The following is a 25772-nucleotide window of genomic DNA, read 5'->3' on the forward strand; positions in this document are numbered from 1 at the left end:
CTAGCATAAGGCTGCCACTGTGCAGGAACAAACAAGCAAAACACTCAAGCTTCAACACTATAATTAGCAAATACTCAAGATCTTTTACCTCAGGTTAACCTGCTAAAAAGATGATTAATATCATTCACATAGTTAGTGGTTGTTCTACGCTGCTGTTTTTTTTTACTCATGTATCACCTGTACAACAAAAATGGAGCTCAGAGACAATGTTAGATTGATTATTACTGTCTACTTGCATCCCTCAACTCAACAGCAAGTGAACAGAAAAAAAAATACTGAATGCTGTCCCAAGTTGTTAAAACTTTTGCCAGAAACATTTCTGGCAAAATTTCATGCTAACAGCCGGAAGATGTACGTGCATTTTTCAGTGTTGCCAGAATTAACATCACTGGAAAACATTCATGCTAAAAGCTTTGCTAATGTTCAGAAGGATTTGAGAAATGTGATATGACTGGATGAAACATCTCGTTTCTTCATCATGTGCCAGGGATAATGACGGAATTAGCATCACTGCAAAATATGAAGCTAAAAACATTGATAGCTAGTAGCTACTGTATGCTAAAAGCCAAAAGATGTATTGTTTCTTTTCACCTGAAAAAACGAAGCTAGGAGCATTCATGGATAACAGCTATGAAACAAGAGTAAACACGAACTAAAGACCTTATTATTCTGTGTGTTTTTAGTGTCATATATTTTTGTTTCATGAAATTTATGAAACTACGACAGGACAAACTCGATCGCGGCAGAACGCTACGGTTTAGATAATTGATAGGAATCACTTCATCTTTCCCCTCTGTCTCTCTCCGTGAGACACCTTCATAAAAAGAAAATTCCTGATAAGTTCTACAAACAAACCCCTAAAAAAGTCTCCTTCATCGCTGCCTCTGACTTTGACAACCCGACTTGGAAAAAATCTAGTGCTCGCTGTCGTCGGCTCGGCAGAACGAAGCAAGCTCACTTCTCTGTGAACTCCTTTTTTTTGTGAAGCCTCTGGTATCGACTGTGCCCGAGATGAAGGAAATCAGAGGCTGTTAGGAAAGTTTGAGATTGAGTGAGAAAAGGTGCGTTAAAAAAGTTTCAGCCTCCCGTCGTTGGGAGGATTCGGAGAGTTTATTACTCATTATCTGCAGTCGAGTCACTTAAATGGAGATTATACGAGGCGAGAAAAGTGACGCACTTTTAATGAAAAGCCTGAATGTTATCGTTCAGCTTTACCCTTTCATGTGCATACATCTTTTCTTATCCAGCTGCGCTCCATATTTCAAGGTCTGGTTCCAGATTTTAAATTGAGCTATCCCCCGTAATTCAAAATAAGACACTGCGATTTAAAAAAAAAGAAAACATAAAACTTTTAGGCTTTCATTCGCCTGGCTCTCCCTTTTGTATTTCCACCGCCATCCTGCTTTTTTGATGACCTCGCTGATTCGATATGTGCGGGGCCCACATATTTCCTCATAATTACTCTGCACTTTCAAAAAGAGAAAGAGGGGAAAAAAAAATCAATAGATCCATACGAGAGCACACATGAGCCGTGGAGAGTGCACGCGGTGTGAGTGGCTGCGTTTGAAAAAGCTACTGCAGAAATCCAATAAGCGCCGTCTGTCCGTGGAGCCACGTTCTACTGTTGCACTCCAGAGAAGCTGTTAACAGCCGATTAAAGAGTTTGTCCTCTGAAACGCGACACCACATCATCGCAAAGGGGAATTACGCCGAGTTTGAACGCACGACTAAGGCTTTTTTATAAATAACTGTGAATAAATAACACAAGAAAAAGGTAGAGTTTAACCCTTCTCGTTTACCAGATCATTACTACATGATTACATAACTCCTACACTCTTAGAAATAAAAGTGCTAACCATAAAAGTAGAACCATAGAAGGTTCTTCGGCTTGTCCTCATAGGAGAACCCTTTTTGGCTCCAGGTAGAAGGTTCTACCAAGAACCCTTTATTCAGGAAAGGGGTTTTAAAGGGTTCTCTGGATCAAAATGTTTTTTACTGGAACCATTAGTGTTACCAAGAACCCTTGAAAAACCCTTTCTTCGGGAAAGGGTTTTTCAGAAGCAAATGGTTCTAGGTAGTTTTTCCTTACCCTGGTCGAAGGTCTAAGGACAGAGGATGTAACCAACCCTGTGAAGTCCCGTGAGACAAACTATGTTTTGTAAACTGTGGGCTATACAAATAAAGATTGATTGATTGATTGATTGATTGATTGATTGATTGATTGGTTGATTGATTGATTGATTGATTGGTTGATTGATTGATAGGTAGAACCTCAGACATGTAGAAGGACCGTTTTGGAATCCTTATTTCTAAGAGTGTAGACTGTTTGTGATATCAAGAAAATTAAAAAACGATGGACTTGCGATCTTATCTTTCGCCTCTCAACCCTCATGTGGAGGATATGGACGGCGGGATAACAGAGAAACAGAGCTTTAATTTTGCCCATTGACTTGTCATTACGGTAGAACCCCAGGACTTCCGCAGAACGACCAACGTCCTATGACAGACGAGATTCACCAGCGCGTCACACTTTTGAGACGTCAGTTTCTCAGTACCGTAATTCCTAAACGGTTTAATAACTGCCAGATATAGAAAGTGAGAGTTATCTTTGCAGAAGAAAATTTTTGGGACAATTTTACACCCATAAAATCTAACTAAATTCTGGCGGAACTGAGTATCATGATGTTCATAAAGTTATAGACGTATCTACTATCTGTTATTTTAATTTTTTACCAACACATCAATACTAATTTATGCTTTCAGTTCTAATATGATGACATGGGGAACAGCAAGAGGAAGGGCAGTAGATGAATGAAAGAATTAATAATTTCAAACATGAAAATAACACAATAACAATAACAACTCAGGAATGAATTATCATCATCCGGTGACTTCCTATTTTTTCACATTATTTTAAAATCTCAGCCAAAGACAAATATCACATAAATGTTGTAAAGAGGTAAATAAATCATCTTCATCCTCCCTGAACTTTGTGAAAACTGTATTTTTGTGACTATTTTCCTTCTTTTGTTGTCTGCTTTCCTTCAGACAAACTCGATCCGGACCCTGAATTTCTCCAGTTTCCACTTTTACAACTCAACACGTCTGTGCTTGTTGTTATGACGAGGAAATTATTCAGACATTACAGAGGTTGTTTACCACATGATTGTTACCACATATCACACCTCCAGTGTTGGTTATTGTGGTTAAAAAAAAAAGGTTACATATCATTCATCACTTTATTGTGTTACCCACTAAGTGGCGGTGAAGAACAAACGCGTATATAACATTGCTCACATGTGCTGTGACCTGTGCACTACACCTGGAGTTAGTGTTGGACCTGTCAACAGAAGAACTTCCTCCTGGCATTTTAGAGATTTATATCGAAGACGAGGCCTCGCTTTCAAGCGAGATGATGAAGATCTCAGGAAGCTTTGGAAGAGGACCCTCAAAGAGCCTGAACTCGACATGTTTGAGAAAGGTGACGTTCGCTGAGCTTTGAAGAACTGACATCTTCACGAGCAAAAACAGAAGGTCGCTACAATAAATTCACGACCACTCACGCTTCTCCATAATGAGCTTGAGGAGCCTCGGCCTCTGACACCAACCCAACACATGTCCTCTTGTCCACAAAAACCACAACTGACCTCACTAAAGGAAGGTGACCAGACTCAACGCCATGATCAAGGAACTGTGTTCACCAGAAGAGATGGAATCGTGACAATATTCAGAAGACCAGTTCAACTCTGATGTCCTGATGATCTTTATGAGATTAAATATGTTCAGGAAGGAAGAAAGGAAGCATCTCAAGTTGTGTAAACCACTTGTTATTTAGTTCTGTTTTGTTCGTTATTGATTCAGTAATCAATAGCAAGAAAGTCATAGCAGACACAATGAATGTGTAATGTCAATACTACAGCAATTATTTTTATAGTTGTTGTATTACTATTGTTGTTATTCCATGGTTTTGCAGTCATTTTTGAGGGGGTTAACATGGGGTGTAGCTAACTGTTGACAAGACCATCTAAGATTCTATCTATCTATCTATCTATCTATCTATCTATCTATCTATCTATCTATCTATCTATCTATCTATCTATCTATCTATCTATCTATCTATCTATCTATCTATCTATCTAACTATCTATCTATCTATCTATCTATCTATCTATCTATCTTTGAAGTTATCTCGCTATCTAGCTAGGTACCTAGCTAGCTTTCTTTCGTTTTCTAACTTGCTCTCTTTGTTGTCATCTAGCTAGCTCTCTAGCCTCGTTTATATTTCTGCGATGGTTAATACACGAGTATGTAGAAGCTCTTTAACCCAAAATGAAACTGAATATCATTTACATTGAAATTAGAAATATATCTATCTGCAGGAGAACGAAAACAGCAAAATGCCAGAGAAACATTTTAAAATCATTCATAGCTGCAGCAGCTCTTTGTCAACAACACATATATTACACAGTATTCCTGCAGCTCGTACTGAAATTATGATTTCAGTGTCGTACAAAGAGACAGAGCGATTCACGAGCTCGCAGTCAAGCTGAATCTCCACTGCGGGACGTCGGGATGACACATTTAAAGCCCTGCCTCATCTGAGGAGGCAGAAGATCCCACAGAGAATTTGCTCTGTCTGAGTTTTTGTCGCTGCAAATGTTCAACGTTCGCTCTGCGCCTTTATTCACACTGAGCGCTCTGATATTTGACCTGGTTTTATTTGTATTTTTTTCGCACAACAGTATCTCTGTATCTCTGTGGAAGCAGGAATTAATCACAGGACAACAAGTGCGAGTTACACACTGTTGTGTGCGTACAACACTGAACATTTTCTATGGTAACTATGTTTGAGTTTAAAAAGGAAACAGATGTGAATGTGAACAAGGACATGGATTGTGCTCCGCGGCCAAATTCCTCAAACGAGAAATAACCTGCTCCGGGTTTATGAGTTTTGCTTTTTCAGAGCCTAAAGACAGAGCTGTCAGTAAATCACCGACACAAAACTGAATACACCATCGATCTTGAAAATTCTGCAAAACTAAAAACACACACACCGCAAACACCGCCACTCAAATTATAAATGATGTGGTTGTGACGAACCAAATACGCTCAATCTGTCACAGATTTGGCAAAAGGAACGTTGGAAAATTCACGTTTGCATTAGAAGACAAACATATATGCTCATCACAGCCTCTGCAATTCCTTTATAAAGCATTTAAAACATAAAGGTTTCATCTGTAATTACAATATAATAAATCTGCATGACAATAATTGAATGTATTAATATCATGACATAATAAAATATTATGATATCAAATATTGATGTAAAATACACGTAATTGGTGTAAAATAATATCAGGAGACTTGGTTTCTAAATTTCTAGTTGAATTTTAGCGCCTGATTATTTGTGTTACAGCAAATTGTTATGCAATTTATTTCAAATATTCTCCATAGAAAGACATAAAAAGCCAAACAAATACACCAGGTATCGTTGACAATAAAAGGAAACAGGGTTTTAAAAATGGACTGCAGATCATAAACAGGTAGAAAACAGAAATACGTTTTTCTTTATTAGATTGTATCTATATAAGAGAACATTTAACATTTAAAGGGAAAACGTAAAGGGGAAAAAAGTGATGCAAATTATTTAATTATAAAAAAATAAGTAAAAGACAACCTAAACAGATGTAATAACCAACAAAAAAGTAAAACCAACAAATCAATAAATAACCGTAACATTATAGAAACACAGCAGTGCTAGATTATCAATCCATTACAAATTAATTGTCTGAACTGTGAACTGTATGAAAAACAACAAATAACATTTACTGATATTTTACAGACCAATCAAAGTGCTAGATTAATCATGATGACTTCAGAGAAAATGTATGTCTTGTATAGATACGTAAACATATCAAAATTAGCATTGCATTGACCAAATGAAGCAGAAAAAAAGGTTGAATACTGTCTCACGTCTCCTCAGAAAGACTTAAGTCAAACAGCGTTGTTACAAACACAAGGAGGACGGGACTCACCGCGTTGAATCCTGGAAAGAGGCTGATGGTCGACGCCGTGTCCAGGGGAAACGGGAGGAACTGCTTCAGGCCCAGAGACGTCTGGACGGCGGGCAGAGTGGGACGCACCAGAGTAGGCAGGAGGCCATTCTGACATGTGGTCCCTGCAGGAGGGAGACAGAAAAACAGAGACAGAGTGAGACGACGTCATCAACCCAACAACAACAACGATGCTGCCAAAATCCTCCATTTTATGTGCAAGTACAGGATTTTTTGTTGTTTCTGTCTGGCATAAACACTGACCTTGTCAGGAGCAGTCGTCCAAATAAAGACCAAAGCCTGGTCCTAATGAGGCAGAACCTCATTTTCTGAGGAACTTGTTTAGTTTAGATAAGCTAAAATTTGAATTGTTGTTAGAAATTAGAAATCTCAAATTTCTTCTATCTATCTATCTATCTATCTATCTATCTATCTATCTATCTATCTATCTATCTATCTATCTATCTATCTATCTATCTATCTATCTATCTATCTATCTATCTATCTATCTATCTATCTATCTATCTATCTAGTGAGCTCTCTAGCCAACTAGCTTTCTTTCTTTGCAGCTATCTTGCTATCGAACTAGGTACGTAGCTAGGGCTCTAGCTTTCTTTCTTCTGCTTTCTATTTGCTTTCTATCTAGCTATCTTTGTTATCATCTATCTAGCTCTCTAGCCTCTCTATGCATTAACTAGTTATGTTCTTCTGTTTACACAATCTATCTATCTATCTATCTATCTATCTATCTATCTATCTATCTATCTATCTATCTATCTATCTATCTATCTATCTATCTATCTATCTATCTATCTATCAGGTACCTAGCTAGGAACCCCATGTTAACAGCCTTTATTCTGATTGATTATTTGAAATTTTGAACAATGATTTGTCAATAATCCTCTCTCTAAAGAAGAATCAGCTCACACAGTTCTGTCCTGCATGTTTTTAGATGTTTTCCTGGTTCCATCACAGCTGAGTCAAATAAAGAGGTCGTTATCATCAGGCCTATGCAGAGCTTGTTAATGATCTGACCGTTTGTTTGGATCAGCTGTGACGGAGCAGGGAAAACATGTAAAAACATGCAGGACCAGGATTGAGAAACAGTGGCTCTGAGGTTAAATTTATATAAAAACATGAATTTGGTGACCTGAACCATGTCTGTGTACAGAGAAAATAAACTGTAACCATGTCATGTTTTTGTGTCTGGGATGGATTTGTTAAGCCAGAGCTTCTATATTAGTGCCAGTGTTTAAAGAAGTGCCTGCAGACACACTTTCTTTCACCCAAGTGCAACACAAATGTTAACAATATGAAGCAACATGAACCTCAAATAAAGGAAAATAACCCTGATTAACAGATTCAATATTAGAAGAAGAAAAAGACGATCAGGCTGCATGTGACCTTTTTTCTGTTACAAAATTACAAAACGTTGAGGAAAAAGCTAGAATTCTGGGAAACAAAAGTCAGAATTCTGAGGGAAAACATTTTAATCATAAGGAAACAAAGTTCTGAGATTAAAGTTCTATCGAAACAAGGTTGGAATTCTGAGATTAAAGTGAATTCTGTGAAAAATCTGAGATTAGAATTCTGAAAGAAAATTGCCTGAATGCTTTAAGCCTAAAATCAGAATTCTGAGAAAAAGTTGTAAGATCAAAGTCAGAATTCTGACAATTCTGAGCGTGGAAGCAACCCTTTTAGCGATCTCTCTCTCTCTCTCTCTCTCTCTCTCTCTCTCTCTCTCTCTCTCTCTCTCTCTCTCTCTCTCTCTCTCTCACTTCCAATATCTCCAGCATTTCTTAACCAAACAACATCAGAGTCGGCACAGCACACACTGGCATCCTGAGTGAGTCACCTGTTGGATAGTTATGCAAAGAAAAGCCGGACAGACAGACAGACGTTCCTTGCATTTATAGATAATCTGAGATTTGATAATGAAATCCTCATGATTTAATCTTTATTTTTAGCCTCACAGTTCCACCATTCCAACGTCGTTTTGGACACTCGGGAAGTGTGTCGAGAACTAGGTGCATAACGCGCAGACGACCGCTGTAGTGACGTCGCAGACGACCGCCGTAGTGACGTCCGCTCGCTCCAAACACATGATGCTCTCACGCGCCCTGAAAAATTGCCGTCACAAACAGCAGGAACAGCAGGAACTGGAACCATCACATGAACACAGCACCTTGTGAGATGTTGAGTCACCGTCCATGCAGAGCGTGGTCTGGCCCACACATTTCCACGAAAAACTACAGTAAATACTTGAGTTTTATTGTCATGTGAGTGAGCCACGCCAACACAGCGCTTCATAAACCACAGCACAAGGCCGTTTTCCACACACACACACACATACACACACACACACACACACACACACACACAAAATATAATCTCAGTCTTCCAAAACATTAGGACTTAAAGAAGCCATTTTGCAAAAGCTATAATGAAAACCAGAGGGATGTTATATCCTTTTTCACTCGCTGCATTTTTAACAACAGTGGAAGTGTGAGCCAGCGCTGAAGAGCTGGCAAAGACACAGCATCAACTCAAGCCCACTGTACGGAGTCACAGAAAATATATGGTTTTTGCCACGTTTCAGTCCCCAGGCAGCAGCGAGGGCTAAATAAAAAGAAGAAGAAGTCATGAAGACCGGAGGAGAAAGAGGGGGAAAACCACAGATACATCATCCTCCTCCTCCCCCTCTGTTTCTCTTTGCTCTGTCTTCTCCCTCCAGTCACCGGAGCGCTGCCATCTGTTGGAAAAAGAACACATGCCGTGTCTTGTGTGGAGATGCGTCCTGGTCCTGACTTAGACAAAGCCGTGTCCTCTCTGTCGGCGTCGTCCGCCCGAGCCCATCAGCTGACGTCAGCGCTCGCTTCAAATTCGCCACTTTCGTCGCTGCGTCATGTTCAGTAAAGACGGGCGAGTTTCTCGCCGAGAAGTGACAAAAAACATTGCGGATTTGTTTGATATGGTCGCGATTGTTCCCGCTGACAGGACAGGAGATGAAATGTGACTCGTTGGTGCTTGACGTCTGCGAGGGATCTTTTTTTGCACATGCACATAATTTGTTCCATCACTGAACACCAAAAATCAGTTCGATGTTTGGGTGAATAAGGAATGAAAACGTCAGGATTCTAGCGCCTTATTAAAGCAGAAACAACACTGTGATGAACACGTCGTGACGACTGGACTCTGTGACCCTTAAGATTCGTCTTAGGAGCCTCATTATAACGTTTCAACGCAGCTGAAGACAAATTAAAATGACAATGAATTAGAGGTGGACGACACAAGAATCGGAACAGAACAATGCTGAACTGTGGATTCAATTTAAGAAGACTTAGAAATTCACGTCACATTAAACATTACCAACATTTAGCAAAGAAAATTTCTCAGGCCACGCCCACACGAAACGTAAACAAGCTGCTCCTTCACCATTTTCAAAAATATCCCTGTAAAGACGGCGTCATTTCAGGAAATATCCCTGTCCACATGGAAAGTGACTCAAACCACTGTAGTACATATGCCCGGACTGTAGGTGGTGCTGTAACGTTAGACCTGTCAAATTTGACAGGTGTCTTGCTACGAGCACGAGTAAGTGCAGTGCCAAGTTTGATGTTGTTTGGATAAGTAATGCAAAAGATATTGTTAAATATGTCGGTAAAAGAAGCACACATTGGCTTCCGCGGCTCTACTGTAGCCACTCCCCCTCTCACTCACACAGCACTGTGGGCCTTTTGGCAGTGGCTACTCAAAACTATGTAAAACATGATGTGCAATAAACTGACACTTCAAACCCAGCCTACTTTCTACAGTCTTTGGACTTTGAATAAAAGAAAATTAAAATGACTCTAAACACATCTAACCCACACCTATAAAGACAAAGTTAATCAGAATCCTTGTGAATAAACAGATAAAAACAAAGTTAACAAAGTGAAGAAAAACTAAGGTGAAGAGGCTTATTAGGACAGTTCATTAAATTGCCAAGATGGCGTCGCGTCAGTCAAATATTTGTAAGTGTTGCCGCGTCGACGTGTTGTGACACAAAAAAGGAACCGTGTGCAATTATTCCCTCATTACAGAAATATTCAGTGTCCTTCCTTCCTTTTGCGTCTTTAATGACAGCAACAATAACGATATATGACTCGCTGTGACCTGTGTTTGTTGTTTGCTTGTTTTGGATTTTCCCCGAGAAGATTATGGTTTCTACAGCCATCATTTAAAAAAAGAAATAAATAAGATAAAATACAAAAAAACAACAAGAAGAGATGAGATCTGACATTTGACCACAGCTGGAGTCTGTGAGGTTTCTCTTCTCAGTTAATTTGTTCCATCGCTGGATGAGGAATCACAATAAAAGCTTGTTGTGCAGAAGGAAACAGAAAAAAGAAAGAAAGAAGAAGAAGAAGAAGAAGCCTTCTGGTCTCCTCACTGTCGCAGAAATAACAATGTGATTAAAAAACATGCAGATGTACTCTGTGACCTTGTTTGGTACTCGACTATTTTAAATGTATTCTTATGAATCAGCATCACTGTGTCACAATGTGTTTTACAGCCAAATATAAAGGAAATTTGACAAAGTTATTAAAGACACAACAGGAAAAATGAAAGCAAATTAAGTTGAGAAAAAAAAACATTATGAATATATAATAAAGAAAAGATAAGAAAATGGTGTATTTAATATAATTTTTGCTGGTAACGATGATGCTGTTGTGGTTTTATCGTTGTAAAAAAGTCTATATAAATACAATACAATTAAAAATGTACTGTAAAATAGAATCAACTAATCAAATACAGGACATTTGACTGTGTTTTGGCACAAAACAAGTGGCATAAAATAAACAATAAGAATTTAAGCAAATTAATTAATTTGTTTATATATATAGATAGATAGATATATATTTTAAAACTATATAATACTATAATATGCAATAAAATTATATATTATAACAATAATAATAATAATAATAATACACGTTGAAGCTTGTGTTCTTCTATTGTTGTGTAAAAAAAAGTCTCATGAAATTGAAAGAAAAATGTACAATTAAAAAGTCCTATAAATTAGAATTAAAGGTGCATTATGTAATACATCTAAAGCATCTTGCCATAAAATCCTCCTAATATGTCACAGAGACTCAGGAATAATGTTCATATAACAAACTGAACTCACCAACAACAACAGTACAGACAAAATATTTGCATTAAAAAAACATTTTGCAGACTGCAAATCATGTTTATGTTTTGAAATCATGTTTTGGCATGTGGCGCCACCTACCGCCGTCTACCAATCATTACAGTCAATAGAGTCTCAGCTGCCGAGCAACCACGGGTTGCCAGTTACGTCAAAAAACAAAACCTAAAAGACCTCGGTATTTTGAATTTGAATGTAGTAACCATTTATGGCCACAATCTTCTGTATAGACACACGCGAGAGAACAAATCAAGCGTCTCTTTACTTGTAGCAGGAAGTCCCGCCTCCACTCTCTCCGCTTCGTCTGCTACGGCCGCGGTAGCTCGCCCTCTCCCTCACCTCACAAACCTCATCTGCTGACACGGAGAAAGACGACGAGGACGACATTTGACCGGCTGAGGATATAGTAGCGCTCAGGGAAGGGAGGGGAGGGGGTGAGCAGAGGAGCAGTTCTTTGTTGTAAATTTCAGCCTCTCCTCTAGATGGCACTATAAACTACTTACTTCACCTTTAAGTAATGTTTTATTACTGAGTAAGTTGTAAACATACGGGACATTAATTTAATTAATGTGCAAATCAAGATGTTATTAAATACATAAATGGAACAAGAAGAAGAAAAACAATTATCATACTTATTTTTTTAAAAACTATAAAATACTGAAATGTGCAAAAAAATGGATGTGAATAAATATGAACATATATCATCATAAATATACACAAAATAGTGTGTTTTAATATAGTTTCACTGGTCCTGTTGAAGCTCATTTAAATATGTGTACTGTAAAAAATAAAATAACAACAAACCGGAGATGAAGTGTGAGTCATCGTCTGCACACGCACATCATTTGTTCCATCACTGGACACATTAAAAAAATAAAAAATAATGACAATAAAAGCTTGTTGTCTGGCACAGAGACGCAGTGTGGAAACAACACTATGCAAATTCTCCATTAGATGTAAAAAAGGTCAGAAACAGACGGAGACTCGTCTAACGCAGAGTGACGCCATTGTCCCTGCAGCTTCTGCTTAAGCTCGTGTAAATATGTGCTTTTAGGATAATAGAATACTAATGAAAACATCAACATAAGCTTCCAGGAAATCATTTTATAACTCTCCTTCTCAGTGACCTGTACCAGGAACTTCAACCATTGGCCCTCAGGTTACAAGCCCAATTCCATGACACTTGGCCATTAGATTCCCCCGTCAAGTATCTCTAGAGTTGAACTTCGACATAGAAGATTTGAAGGTCTTCAAATATTATGAGGTAAAAACTGGAAACTAGAAAGGGAACTTAGCTTGTAAGGGAAAGGTTGTCAGGTTGGGGTGACATTAAGAAAGGTACTGTGACACTGCTCCTCATTCTAGAAAGGTTCCGAGTAGAAGATGAGTTAAATAGAGAGAGGACTTTCTCTTTGACGACTAATAACATCAACATTCAGTTTTAATTACGAGTAACAAGCTAAAAAAACAACAACAGCGGTTTGCATCCAATTCCATTCATAAACACACTTTAGGTTCATTATTTCAAGAGTTAGATCAAATACACATACGAATTCAATTCAAATTGAAATTCAAGCATGACCTTTACTTGTGGTATAAACAGTACTGTGTCATCAACAAAGAACTATCAGGAGCCTCTGAGTTAGGCTTGGGAATCCCAGAATACCTCACCATGGTCCACGATACCAATGATATCACGATATATCAATGTATCGTGAGACAATTATACAGCGAAATACATGACGATGTCTGTTTAACTGAAGAAAACAAAAAGAAGTCAATGTGAGAAGTTAAAAGTGCAGGATTTCTTTATTTATTCTCCACCATTATCAAGCTGTAAACTCTTTAGAACGTCTTAATTTACAAATTAAAATATCAAGTATCGTATTGTGCGAAGAGGGAAGAAGGACAATGATATGTCACCAAATCGATATTTTCAAGTTATAGTAGTAGTTGTTGTCTTCAAGGAATCACTGATCGTCTTATATTCAACTTGTAAAATTCTAGTAAAGGTGTCTAATTTTACAAAAAATTTACAATTTCTCAAGTTTAGTCTAATAAAACTGGGTTTAATTCTGAGGTGCTAATTTGTTGCTAATCTGCTAATTTTTCTTCAAGTCAACCTCTTAATTATTTGGGAAAAACAAAACTTTCTTAAATTGTAGCCTGTTTTGTCTACTGTAGTTTCTGGCTCATTACAGCCTTAAACTTGTTGGCTTTACGAGCTTATTTTCAGAATTCTAGCCCAAGCTAAATTTACTCCAGTGGCAGAAAATCTAGATCACTTCGATAACAGATATTTCTACCAGTCCTGTTTTTGCAGTGAAGAGGGCGGATAGTGGATCTCCTATGTGAGCACATCTGTAAAAGCTGAATAACGTTAGGTTCTGACAGGATTTTTGACAAGCTAACAATGTGTTGTTAGCTTACAAGATAACTGACTTTAGCCTGGCTGAGGAAATAAATGTGTCTAACTTGGGTCTGGTTTGAATATAAAACCCAAAATGCCTGTCACGTCGGGCTGGGCTCGGTTTTGGTTTTGCTTTGGACAGAAAAATATAAGGCACCAAGTCTAAATCCATCTGGATCCATCTACTCTGTGGGTCCATGACGCTAATTCAGCTAAATCTGAACCTGATTTTTTAAAAAGGAAATGAGTAGAGTTAAAAATACTTTGCGGTCAGCGACTTCTTCGTATACCAGGAACATAGAATTCATGTTGCACACCACATGTTGCACGTACATGTTTTTAATTACTGATGGACTTGTGTTTTGGGTTTTTTGTCTTTCTGTCTTTGGGTCTGTTTGCTGTTTTTCTTTTTCTGAGGTTACGTACGTGTGTCTTTGGTTTTGAAAAACTTCCCAAAATGGTCCAGTTTTCCTGCTCCTGTGATCGTCTGATGGCTTTCACCTGTGTCCCATTAACCCTCGTCTCTTCCTGGACGTTTACATCACATTAGAAAAATTAGACTAACACAGCCAGACAATACGGGTGGGGGTTAAATACTACTGCATGTACAGTACACGCCGAGTGGGACGCTAATTGTCCTATAAACTCTGCTCATAGTCCACAGTTTTTCTTGTTTAGCTTTGACCAAGTGGCAGCCAGTCATGACATCAACCATAAGAGTCTGAGCACTGGTTCTGTAGCCTCGAGATCCACAAGAATGGCCAGAACCACGTTTAATCTTTGCTAATTGAAGTCCAGATTCTCCAGGCTCCTATTGGACAACACCAGGTGTCTATCAAACTGGTGTCCACTCATATGTTCTTCTTAACAAGAACTCAAACTGAGAGAATTTAGCCCTCAAATAAGACATTTACTGATGATGTACACTACCATTCAAAAGTTTGCGGTCACCTATTCAATTTTTGTGTGTTTTCCATTAAAATTCACACTTTTATTCATCAAAAGAGTTGCACAATGAATAGAAAATGTTAGCTTATTATTAGCCATATTATTATTAGCCATATTAGCCATTAGCTTCAAGGAGGAAACCAGAAATCTACGTCCATTTTTTGGCCATATCGTCCATCCAGTGCACAGTAAAAGAAGACAAGAGGAGGACAAACATGGTACAATCCAGACTGGTGCATTTTGGACTGAGGGATGGACCGATTTTATTACTTTGGGAAGGTAAAGAATTAAATATTTTTGGAGTTCGTGAACAGTCGGAAGACGTAGAACGGCGCTGGACATGGTACCAAACAGCCGTCGATTGATTCCCCACGAGTGTTTGTATACTGATACATGGACAGTGGTAGACGGCTAAGTCAAGCTATAACTTGACTTAATGGAAAATCTACGACGTTCCCAGTCTCTGTTGTTTTCCTTCTGTCCCCAGTGTGTCAGTCTGTCTTTGCCCTGTTCTGCTCGGCTGAACTAAAATGTTTTTTTGTCAATTAATACCGTGTCGAGGCTCTGTGCTCTCTCTCTCTCTGAGTCCTCGTTTTTGTTTTTTTTTGCACTTTGACAATTACAAAATGACTCGTAATTACTTGTAAGAATGAAAACTTCGAGGAAACCTGCCGAGGATAACTTTAAGGACTAATGACGATGAACTCTGCAACGTGAGGAATGGTCTTTCCACAGATCTGCCAATGAACTGGTACATAAATGAAAATAAAGTGTCCCGTATTAGTTCTTCTACAGGATTTAACCTCCTCGTGCCTTCGAGCTCTTCCTAAACCTCACAATGATTGAGGTGTAAATAAAAAAGGGGTACATTCATTGTGGTTTGCCCCGTCGATGTGAAAGGAAACGCAGCGATCCTAATCTTGCCAACATGCCCAAACACAAAAAGACACATTCCAGCCCAGAGCAGCGCAGCAGAGGTTAGTGTTTCAACTCTCCTGAGTCTGATCATCTGTCACCGGCAGCAACCCAACAAAATAAAAGGCAGAGCTAGAAAATGAGTTGCTAAAGCTGAGGCTAAACTCCAGCCCCACGACTCTCACACTCTAAAATGACAGCAGGATCAGGCAGAGAATCCGTAATTATCAAGTGTCAATATTTAACTTGACTTTGGTTTGGTCGTCAGCTTCTAATTTCTGACTGCAGCGGCAGAACCTCGGGTGAACAGAGCGTCAACACGGTTGTCTCTGAATCCAGGAGTGTCACGCCACATCGAAAGGTCAGCGGAGATAGTCATTAAAATAACGAGTGGGACTCTGAGGACAGTCTGGGGGAAAGTGTACAGAAAAGGGAGAATTTACAGTTTTGTCCTCAGCGGTCAGGGTCAAATTTAATCAGTTCTATTTAAGAAGATGATTAAAACAAAAGCAAATAATGAAGGAAGGAAAGTTAGAGCCAAAAAAATCAATAGAACACCATTGAATGGGCCTCTTTTATACAATCTCCCCAGTGTCAGTTTGCTAATGTGGTGAATGAAGCCTTGTGGCCAAATCTGGACTCTCACACTGAGCTTGTCACATACCCACTGACAGCAACGATGTGGCTGCTGAATGTCAGATATGGAAGTGTCTGCGGTTATAAAATGTTGATCTATGTAAAAACTGAACCACCGTGTGGTTTTTTTTCTCCCCTCTCTTCTTTTTATAACTCGAGGCCACACAGAAACTATTCATTTGGGTCTTTAAGAACAACAAACACAAAACTGCTAACACTTTAAAAATAATTAAATGTTCTCAAAATGAACAGATTAATCTGTGCACTTCATTTAAAATATTTACGAGAAGAAGAAGCCACTACTTAATGCTGCATTCCATATGTATTCAGAACTCGGAATTTTCTTGCAAAGGGAACGCCACATGAGCTCTGATTTTTAACTTGGAGACCTCACATAGTTTGAGTTCAGGATTTTGTTTAGCAGTAAATTAGTCATAGTACACGTAGTATTGTTTTATTTTTAACTGTAGACAAGTTGCTCCGCCATGTAAAGCTTTGTTATTGACCAGCACTGCTAACAATGGCTAGCCTGAGGTTGACGTCAATCTCCATTCAACTACATACACTGGACGCCACAAATGTGGCTAAAGATGGATGCTAACAATAATATCTATATAAAGCAAGTTGCGTCTGTGTGTCTTAAGGAATAATTTTAATAAATTTTTGAAATTCAGGAAATGACACTTTGACACTGATCTGATTTCTTAAAAAAGAAAAAAAAAGAGTATCTCAGAATGACTTGAAATTCACCATCATAATAGTCGGCATCACCCTGTACAAGCATCCGTCAAAAATATTTGCAAACCTCTTAACCCTGTAAGACCCAAATTAAGAAAAACCTTTAAAAAAATTATTTGACCTTTCAGATGTTGTTATAGGAGGCATTTGATGTAGAAATCAAAGAGATTTTTGAAAAAAAATGTTTATGTACGTTTTTAGAGAAACTTCTTTGAATTTCTGTATTTGTACTCACTTTGTCTGAACAACAATTCAGAACAACTAAGGGTTTATTTGCAGGGTTGATTGCTTACTTAGCTCCATAAATGTATATAACATTAAAAATAATCACACATTAGTCATATTTTTATGAAATCATTTATTAAAAATAAATAACTAAATAAACAGGATAAAACTTTAGTTTTTCTGAGCAACTTCTTCATTCCTTTTTTCTTTTCATGACAAACTTTCATTGTTAGTGAAAGTCCTAAAAACAGTTCTTGTCCTCTGAAAAGCAAAGGTGAACATTACACTTGCTGCATTGTGTGTTGGTGAATCCTTTATTGCAGCATCCTCTCCCTGTCTTCATGTCCTTGTGTTCATCCAATAGCAGGTGTTCACATCTCTTGGATGGTCTCTTCTGAGCATTCAGAGCTTCATGATGTCACTGTCTGTGTTGCTGGACTCTCTTTGCCTGAAGATGAAATCCAGACCAGAAAAATCAGTGTTGTGACTGATGAAATATTTCTTCGGCCAGCGACACCTGTCACTGTGCATGATGTGTTTGTGTGTTTTTGGCTCGATGTCCACGTAATGATCAGCTGGACAGTCCATTGGTGGTTGGTTTTCTTTGTCCACTTGTTGACAGACATCTTCATCTGAGTCTTCATCACTCTCATCAGTGTCATTGCGTTCCATCTCAACTTCACTCTCTCCAGTTTGGATGATATCAATCACATCCTGCACACTGTATCGTGGCTCTCTCCTTGCTGGTGGCATTCTGGGAAAAAAAGCAATGAATTAACATGTATAAATATGCTTTTTATATTGTAGTACATAACCTGAAGGAATAGATAGGGTGGTGGACCAAGTGCTCTGGGTAGAAATGTTTTCAAGGCAGACAATACTGTCTGCTGATTGTAAGTCACTTTGGACTAAAGCATCTGCTAAATGCCCTAAATGTAAATGTAATTGTCTGAGCCTATGGTCTCTACTTATCATACTAAAAGAAAAACATGCAAACCCCCACTTACATCCACACCCCACATTCAGGAAAATTTACACCTTTCCCAGAACTGAATTGTCTGTTGATATCCTCTTACTGGACAAAGACATGGGATTTTAGCTCAGTCTGATCAAATTAAAGCAGACCTAGACCAGAAGTTCAAATTAATGCTGTTTTTTTTGTGTGTATCTGCGTCCTTACCTTGTTTAAGAAGCCCTCAAGTTTAGAAACAAACAGTTCAGCCACTGCTGAGAACGCTGTGTTTTATTGTAATCTCGGGCTCAGCGAGATCTCTGAAAAAACCCGGTCCGGTTACGTAAACACCGGTTCTCCTGAACAGCAGATCGTCCTGCTCCGGGCACTAGTCCGGGCACATCCGGTTGCGTACATTGAACCGCAGAAGAAGATGTATGTAAGTAGACCTCCATAACTAACATATACGTGCAACAGGACCACTCTCCGCTTTAACTATATATTTTTTTAGACATAAAACTTTTAAATCAGTCAGATTTGACCAGAACACAACACAAGGGTATAATGTATGTAATGTATACTGTTCATGTATAAAGAAAATCCTCTGTTTCAGACAGTGGTGTTGTGGAGTGAATACAACCTGTTTGTGTCCACTGCAACAAACCTTTTATTTTGACTACCATGAAGACCCAGTGTTGTAAAATTACAACAAATATGTAACAAGCTCTAATTGAAATTTGATGCATCTATTCCACAATAACTAAATATGTACATGCTCTACACATTGTAATAACAACCCCCAAAAAATATAAAAGACATTTTACTTACTTTAATCTGATGAATCCAGTCCAATGAAATTCAGGAAATGATCCATTTGCCCTGATGCACTTTGACAGTGAGCTGACTTTAGTCTCAAAAACAAAAAGTATCTCGGAATGACTAGAAATTTACCAGCATCATAGTCGGCATCGCCCTGAACAAGGATATCTTCAACATATTTGCAAAACCCCTAAGGAATAATTTTAATGAATTTTTGAAATTCAGGAAATGATCCATTTGCCCTGATGCACGTTGACAGAATCATATTTCCATTTAGTGGTAGAAATGTAATATACTACACATATACATGTTTGTATGCTTACTGTGTAGTACTGTAGGCAAGGGCCTTGCTTTAAAGAGGCAGCCATCTTGCACTGTATCTACGGCAACCCTAATGGACAAACCTGTCCGGAACATGTGTTTATGTTTTGAATAAGAAGCGTCGCAAACCTACATCCTTTCTGGTACGTGAAGGCCACCGTAGTTTAGCGTTCACAGTCTCACCATTAGATGTCACTAATTCTTACACACTGAACCGACATTAATTCACTGATTTTACATTTAACTTCAATTGTTACAAGCTTGAGATTTAAAGATGAAAAGCTATATGATAATGCATGATTAATCATGGTAAATTGTCTGATTAATTAGTTAAATCTTGATAATTGATGTCATAAAATTACATGTGATTATGGATTATTATCAGCGGCTGTGAACTTGTGCTCTGTTTGCAGTGTTTCTATGGTAATGTAGACTTTTTTGCGCCTTGATAGATGTCTTACAGTGAAATTAAAACCAAACACGGCCTCAAAATGAGGCAATAAAAGTGCAATAATCAATATTTTTATATTACTGACAAAATGAAAGTATTTGATGTGAGAGGTTGTTATGTTGAACCCAGTGGAAGGAAAAAAGAAAGAAAAATCACCCGACTGCAGGAAACAGCAGCAGGCATTGGTTTTCAACTACAAAGGGTTGCGAGGGGAAACAAAACTGCAACTGCAAACATCAAATGAAAAGAAACCAGGGAAAATATCACATTTTCATTCAAGATGTCAGCGGTGACACGACTCCCATTCATGCTAATGTGTTCAAGATGTGAGAACAGTTTATGTCACGTGTCAAAAATCTGTCATATCGTCTTCATGAGGTTGTAAATATTCTCAGCTTCTTCTACTTCTCTTTTAATTTAACGAGGTTAAAATTAAAAAGGTATTAATGCAGTTTTAAACATAATCAGTTTGCAGTTTTCCTTAAGGCTCATTTTTTTTCTAAACTAAATTTTAATTAATCAAATTAACACGAGTCAGTTGACATGTTGAACCCGGGGTGTTTTCTTCCCGCCTTTACAAGAAATTTAATGAAGTGGAACTGAGACGAGATGTGAATTCTGGGAACATTTAAAACATGTTCTTTTCTTCTTCTTTTTTTAACCCACCGTTTTGTTTCATTCCCACTGGTCAAAAAACATTTTAATACCAAATTTCAACTGGTTATTTTCAACTATAAACCGCATTCACTCGTATTAGCAAGTGAACAGCTTATGTGTCTCATTTTTGGCCCTAATGCAATAATCATCATCCAGCTATTAGCCTAGCCGTTAGCCATGAACCTACATTTAATATAATTTGGGACAGCACTTGGTGCTTGGTGTTGAAATTAGCTATCAGGGGTTAGCAGAGCAGAGTGTGTGATGCTAACTCCACTGTTGCTACTCCTACAGTTGCTAATGTGATGCTAATGTGATTGTTGGGTACATTTTGTCCACCAAAAAAAACACATTGGGGAGATAGTGTAGGGTTCCGGATAAGTGAATAAAGGTGATTTGGATAGTGCCTGTCAGTGAATTTGTATATAACGTGATTTGACAAGTGACGCTTGGCTAGCTCGACATTTCTCAACTTGTGATGCACACAACATGAAGGAAGACTTCACGCTGCGACATTTAAAGTGTTAAAACCTTTGATTCGCTATCAAATTTGAAAGATGTGATATGTTAAATATGTACACGGGATCAATTAAAAGATAATATATCAGATTAAAAAGAGACAACCATTATTTTACGTATTGTGGGGGGATCAGGAAGCAACCAGTGTCTCGTAATGTTTTTTTTTGCAAGCAGTGATCAAGATACCAAACAAGTATTTATCTGAAAGTCAACCTTTTCTAAGAAATAGTCATAAAGTGCAAGGGCAAGGTTCTAAAATTGTCTGCAGTCCAAGAACTAAATAAAAAATGTCCCCAAGTAAAAGATTCGTAAACAACAGTGTAGACCAGGGGTCTCAAACTGGCGGCCTAGGTTCGGCCATGTAATCGATTACATGCGGCTCCCCACTTGATATCATTTTATAATGAAAACATGGCCCACGACCTCATCGCCTTTCACAATGTGTAGCTGAGGCACAGCTGCCAGCGAGGTGATAGACTATAATATATGTTTGCTAGCAATGTTTTTTATATCAGTAATAATAAGACATTTTGTCATAATTATCCCATTATTAAATGTATCACATACAACATTCAATTACATATATAAATACACTTGTTAGGGCCTAAGCCACGAATGGCAGTGGCCGAAACGGCTCCTGGTACGAATTTTAATAACAATTGTCCACACTATTATTTATGTAATATAAAAATAAATGTCTGTTTTTGATATTAATACATTAATTTTTGCATCATAAATAGTATTATTAAGTAGACGTGTGATATCATGATGCAATATTGTGAACAGTTGTGAGTTTGAGACCCCTGGTGTAGACAAACCACAAACAATGACAACGGTGTCAATCGCTGCTTTTACTGGGTTCATACGAGTCAATATTTGTTTAGAAAATGCATAAATGCTGCCGTTTTCCACTTTATTACAATGTCTTAGAATTTAAAAACTGTAGAAGTTTAAAACGCTGTTGGCTTTAGGGCGGTGTTTAAGTCTGGACTGCAGCTTGTATGCGAACCATCAAAATCAAGCTGTTGGTCTCGTAAGTTGACTTTTAACGGTTGTCGTTTCTTTTAAGCAGTCTATTATTACTAAACTATAACAGAAGGAGAGAATCAGCTTCCTGAACAATAATATTATGGTTACATATTTATGCATATTAGCATCGACACAGCTGACACAGACCTAAAATGTTCGCCCGGTCTCAGATCATCTTTATCCGAAAACGTTGTTTTTAAATAAAAACACAGTTTAGTGGACGTGAGAGAGGCTGTAAAAAGATACGAGGAGCTGCTCGCTGGACAGGATGTGTGCCAACAGTATCGCGGCGAGCTTTAGTCTCTGCTGCTCTGCCCTTCCTGACAAATTCACTTATCTGGTCTCTAGTGTTTTTACTCCTGCGGCTCTGCGTCCAGAGAGGGGTGGGAGAGTTAAAATGATGTCTGGAGAACTGGTATTAATAATGAATCATCCTGTGCTGCTCGCTCCTCCACCTTCCACCTCCTCTAAGCGTCCTGAACCTGCTGCTGCTGCTGCTCTGATACCATCTGTCCAGAGGAGCCGCAGGGCCTCAGAAAATGAAAAGATCACCGTCCATTTCCTTCAGCAAATACAGAATCCAATTATGAGATAAATCTAAAATCCAGTGAAATGCATACACTCGTGATTAACACCTGCATTTTCATGCAGTCCCTGGCCATTGTGTTCCGTGACCCTTTAACGTGCTCCCAGTTCAGTTCAGAGGATAAAATAATTTAATAAGTCCTATTAAGAACAAAGGCTGCGTTTAAATCATTCTCCTGCTTTTCAAAGTCACACTTCCACTGATTTTCCACTTAACCTTTCTCAGATTACTCCTGTATTCTTATGAAATTACCAGAGATGGCGGTAATGATGTGTTCAGACCTTTTTATTCTGAAAAAACATGAACTTATTCAACTAGATTATGTTGCTAGAATTGATAGTTAACCGAAACTTAACAAAAAATCACTGCTGTTGTTATTGGGGAGTAAATGTAAAATAATTACTCAAAGAAGAATAAGCAGTAATTGTTCAAATTGAAGTGATGCACAATAAAATATTAACAGTAGGAGTTTTCTTTGTCTTTGTAACAAGCTGCTGATTAAAGACATTATTGTCCACATTATTGTTAATTTAAGAAACATTTGTCTGATGAAGAGACAACGTTTTGGCCCAAATATTCAATTGCTTACAAACAAAATGTCCCTCGATCACATTTACTTGCACTTTTGACCTAAAATCACAATATAAAACATGACGTCCATAATTAGCTACTAATTTACGTCATATCAGTAATTGGTTTTCCGAGAGATGTTGATGAAATTTACAACTTCATTTTTACACATGTTATTTAAAACATACATCAACATAAATCAAATTACAAATAAATGATAGGGCAAAATTCTGCTCGGAGGACCTAAAAAAGATCTCCTGCAACTCATCTGTGGGTCCCGACCCACTTTTTGAGAACCTATCCTAACCTAACCTAAACTTAACCTAACCCCAGCCAGTGCCACTTTTTTTTTCTCTAAAGAGATTGAATGCAAGAATAATAATAATAATAATAGTCATTTAAATATTTTAAACTTCTCCCAATTTTAAATAACATGGGGGTTTTAATCATTTAGCCCCCTGGAAACACTCAACAACACACCTAACTACCCATTCATTTGAATCAGGTGTGGTGGAGCAGGGTGGACATCTAAGACATGGAGGACAGTGGGTCCTAAGGACACTGATCTAAGCCCAAACCTTAACCCAAGTCAAACCCTAACCTTAAAACCTGGCGTCAACCCTTAAAACACCTTTAAAATTGTGAGAACCAGACATAAATGACCAGTTTATGCCTAAAGCCAATCTTAACCAAACCACAATCCAAATCCTAAACTTAACCACTTCTTCAGACATGAGGTTCTGCCTCACGAGGAACAGGTTTTGGTCTCCGTGTGGACAACTGGTCCTGACAAGTTCAGAAAAAGGTCCTAAAGAGGCGACATCCCCTACACATTAGCGTACAGCGGACAGTGTTTCTCGCCGCCGCTGTGAGTGTGTGTGAGTGTGTGTCTCGCCGATAAACACAGCTGTTGCTGAATCTGATCCAACAATCACTTCCTGTGTGCTCTGTAATCTGAGGTTAACCAAAAAGAGGTCCACGTGCTGCTAAACGTCGACCGCAGAGCCAGGCGATGAAAGGTCAGGGTGGATTATTTTTCTTTTTTAACTCAACAAGCTTGTTAGTCGTTAGTCTGCAGCACACACACACACACACACACACACACACACACAGCCGATTAGCCTGCGACGTTACCGTTAATTTTACTGCCTTTAAATCTGGAGGGACACTCCTTTCATGTTAGTTTATTTAGATTTTTCTACCACACTATTTCATCGCCTTTTTTTCCCGAGAGGTCAGAGAGTCCTCGCGGGTTATTCATCACCATATGTCACCTGCTATAAATCATTTAAACAGAAAGCATGTTGTGGTTAAATCGCAGCAACGCAGAGCAAACAGTGTTATTAATCTTTCAACAGATACCATCGGGTTTTCCCCGGCGCCAGAGAAACGCTGCAAACATAAAAGTGACAATAATGCACATCCTGTGCACTAACGGTGACCTTTACTCCTCGCGTGTTTGATGCTTTTTTTACGTTAAACAGTGGAGACAAAAGGGTTTCATGGTATTTTTCATCAAACAAAAACAGATAAAAAAACGAGGGAAACAGACGAGCATTCAACTGAAATATGACATTGTTATTATCAGTTGTTTATGTTCTACATTGATGTATAAGAGTTTTATTCAAGGCACATCACAAAAATAAAAATTCTAACTTTAATCTCAGAATTCTGACTTTTGTGTATTATGTATTAAGATTTTTGTTCAAGGCACATGACGAAAAGTCAGAATGCTAACTTTAATGTCATAATTCTGACTTTTTTCTCAGAATTCTGACTTTTTCTTTAATCTCAGAATTCGGACTTTTATGTATTATGTGCTAAGAGTTTTGTTCAAGGCACATCACAAAAACAAAAAGGGACTTACTGTTAAATGACATATAGTCGCTGTAGTCTACAGTATCTACAGTAATGATTCTGGAAGAGTTTACACTCACACATAACCACAACAGACAAGTTTACAACAGTTACTGAGATTACATTATCTTAATCAAAGAAAACAAATTAAATAATTTAAAAATAAAAACTTAATCCAGCTTGTCATTAAAGACGATTCTGACATGGATTCATTTTGGTTAAAAGTAACTTTGATAACTGTTCACCATTTATTTTGTCACGGTTTGTGGTTAAATTAAACACGAGCAACTTTACAAATGATGCCTCATAACTTTTCTTTTGCACCATAAAACTAATTGCAATATCCCCCCCCCCCCCCCAAAAAAAAACACGTTTTGGTGGCCAAGAGAAAAAAAAACATGAGTGTTTCCCATTAATGAATGGTGAAAAAGTGTGGCGTCCAGCCACAGTCCAACAGTTTCATAATGAACCAGAAACATTTTCACCAGTTCCAATAACAAACACAGGAGATCACGTGTTAGCGTCTCACCCCATTGATCCGTGTGAAAACATCGCTGTATTTTGCCGTGTGCTCGTTTGAGCGTTGCGCTTGCAACGATCTTAATGTGCTATCGTCAATAAAGTCATTAAATATTCAGCGGCAGCTGTGCTTGAGTGGCACTTCTCTCTCATAACTAAGTGATTCTGTGGAAAACACTGCAACAACAAACGGATAACAAAGCATGAGGGGATCAATAGTGTTGTTTCTCTGTCTCCAGAGCAACTGTAAAAAAAACGTTTATTTTTAATATGAGAGTCAGTCTATTTCATACAGAAGAGCATTAGAAAAAAAAAACAGCATGAATTCTGAGATTAGTCAGAATTTCCTCACTTTTTTCCTCAGAATTCTCACTTT

At 38.1% G+C, this 25772-nt stretch overlaps 1 protein-coding gene across 1 annotated transcript in view; it reads right to left on the reverse strand.

Annotated features, from left to right (window-relative positions):
• The window catches only part of znf385d (zinc finger protein 385D), a gene marked incomplete at its 5' end in the record, with an annotated part of 127914 nt that overhangs the window by 86266 nt on the left and 15876 nt on the right, over window positions 1-25772 (reverse strand). Inside the window, one exon of the mRNA XM_083894509.1 lies at window positions 6036-6178. Within this exon, the coding sequence (XP_083750635.1) occupies window positions 6036-6178 (143 nt within the window). The remainder of the gene's footprint in view (window positions 1-6035; window positions 6179-25772) is intronic.

The sequence above is a fragment of the Microchirus variegatus genome (genome assembly GCF_963457635.1).
Source record: "Microchirus variegatus genome assembly, chromosome: 1".
Classification (NCBI taxonomy): domain Eukaryota; kingdom Metazoa; phylum Chordata; class Actinopteri; order Pleuronectiformes; family Soleidae; genus Microchirus; species Microchirus variegatus.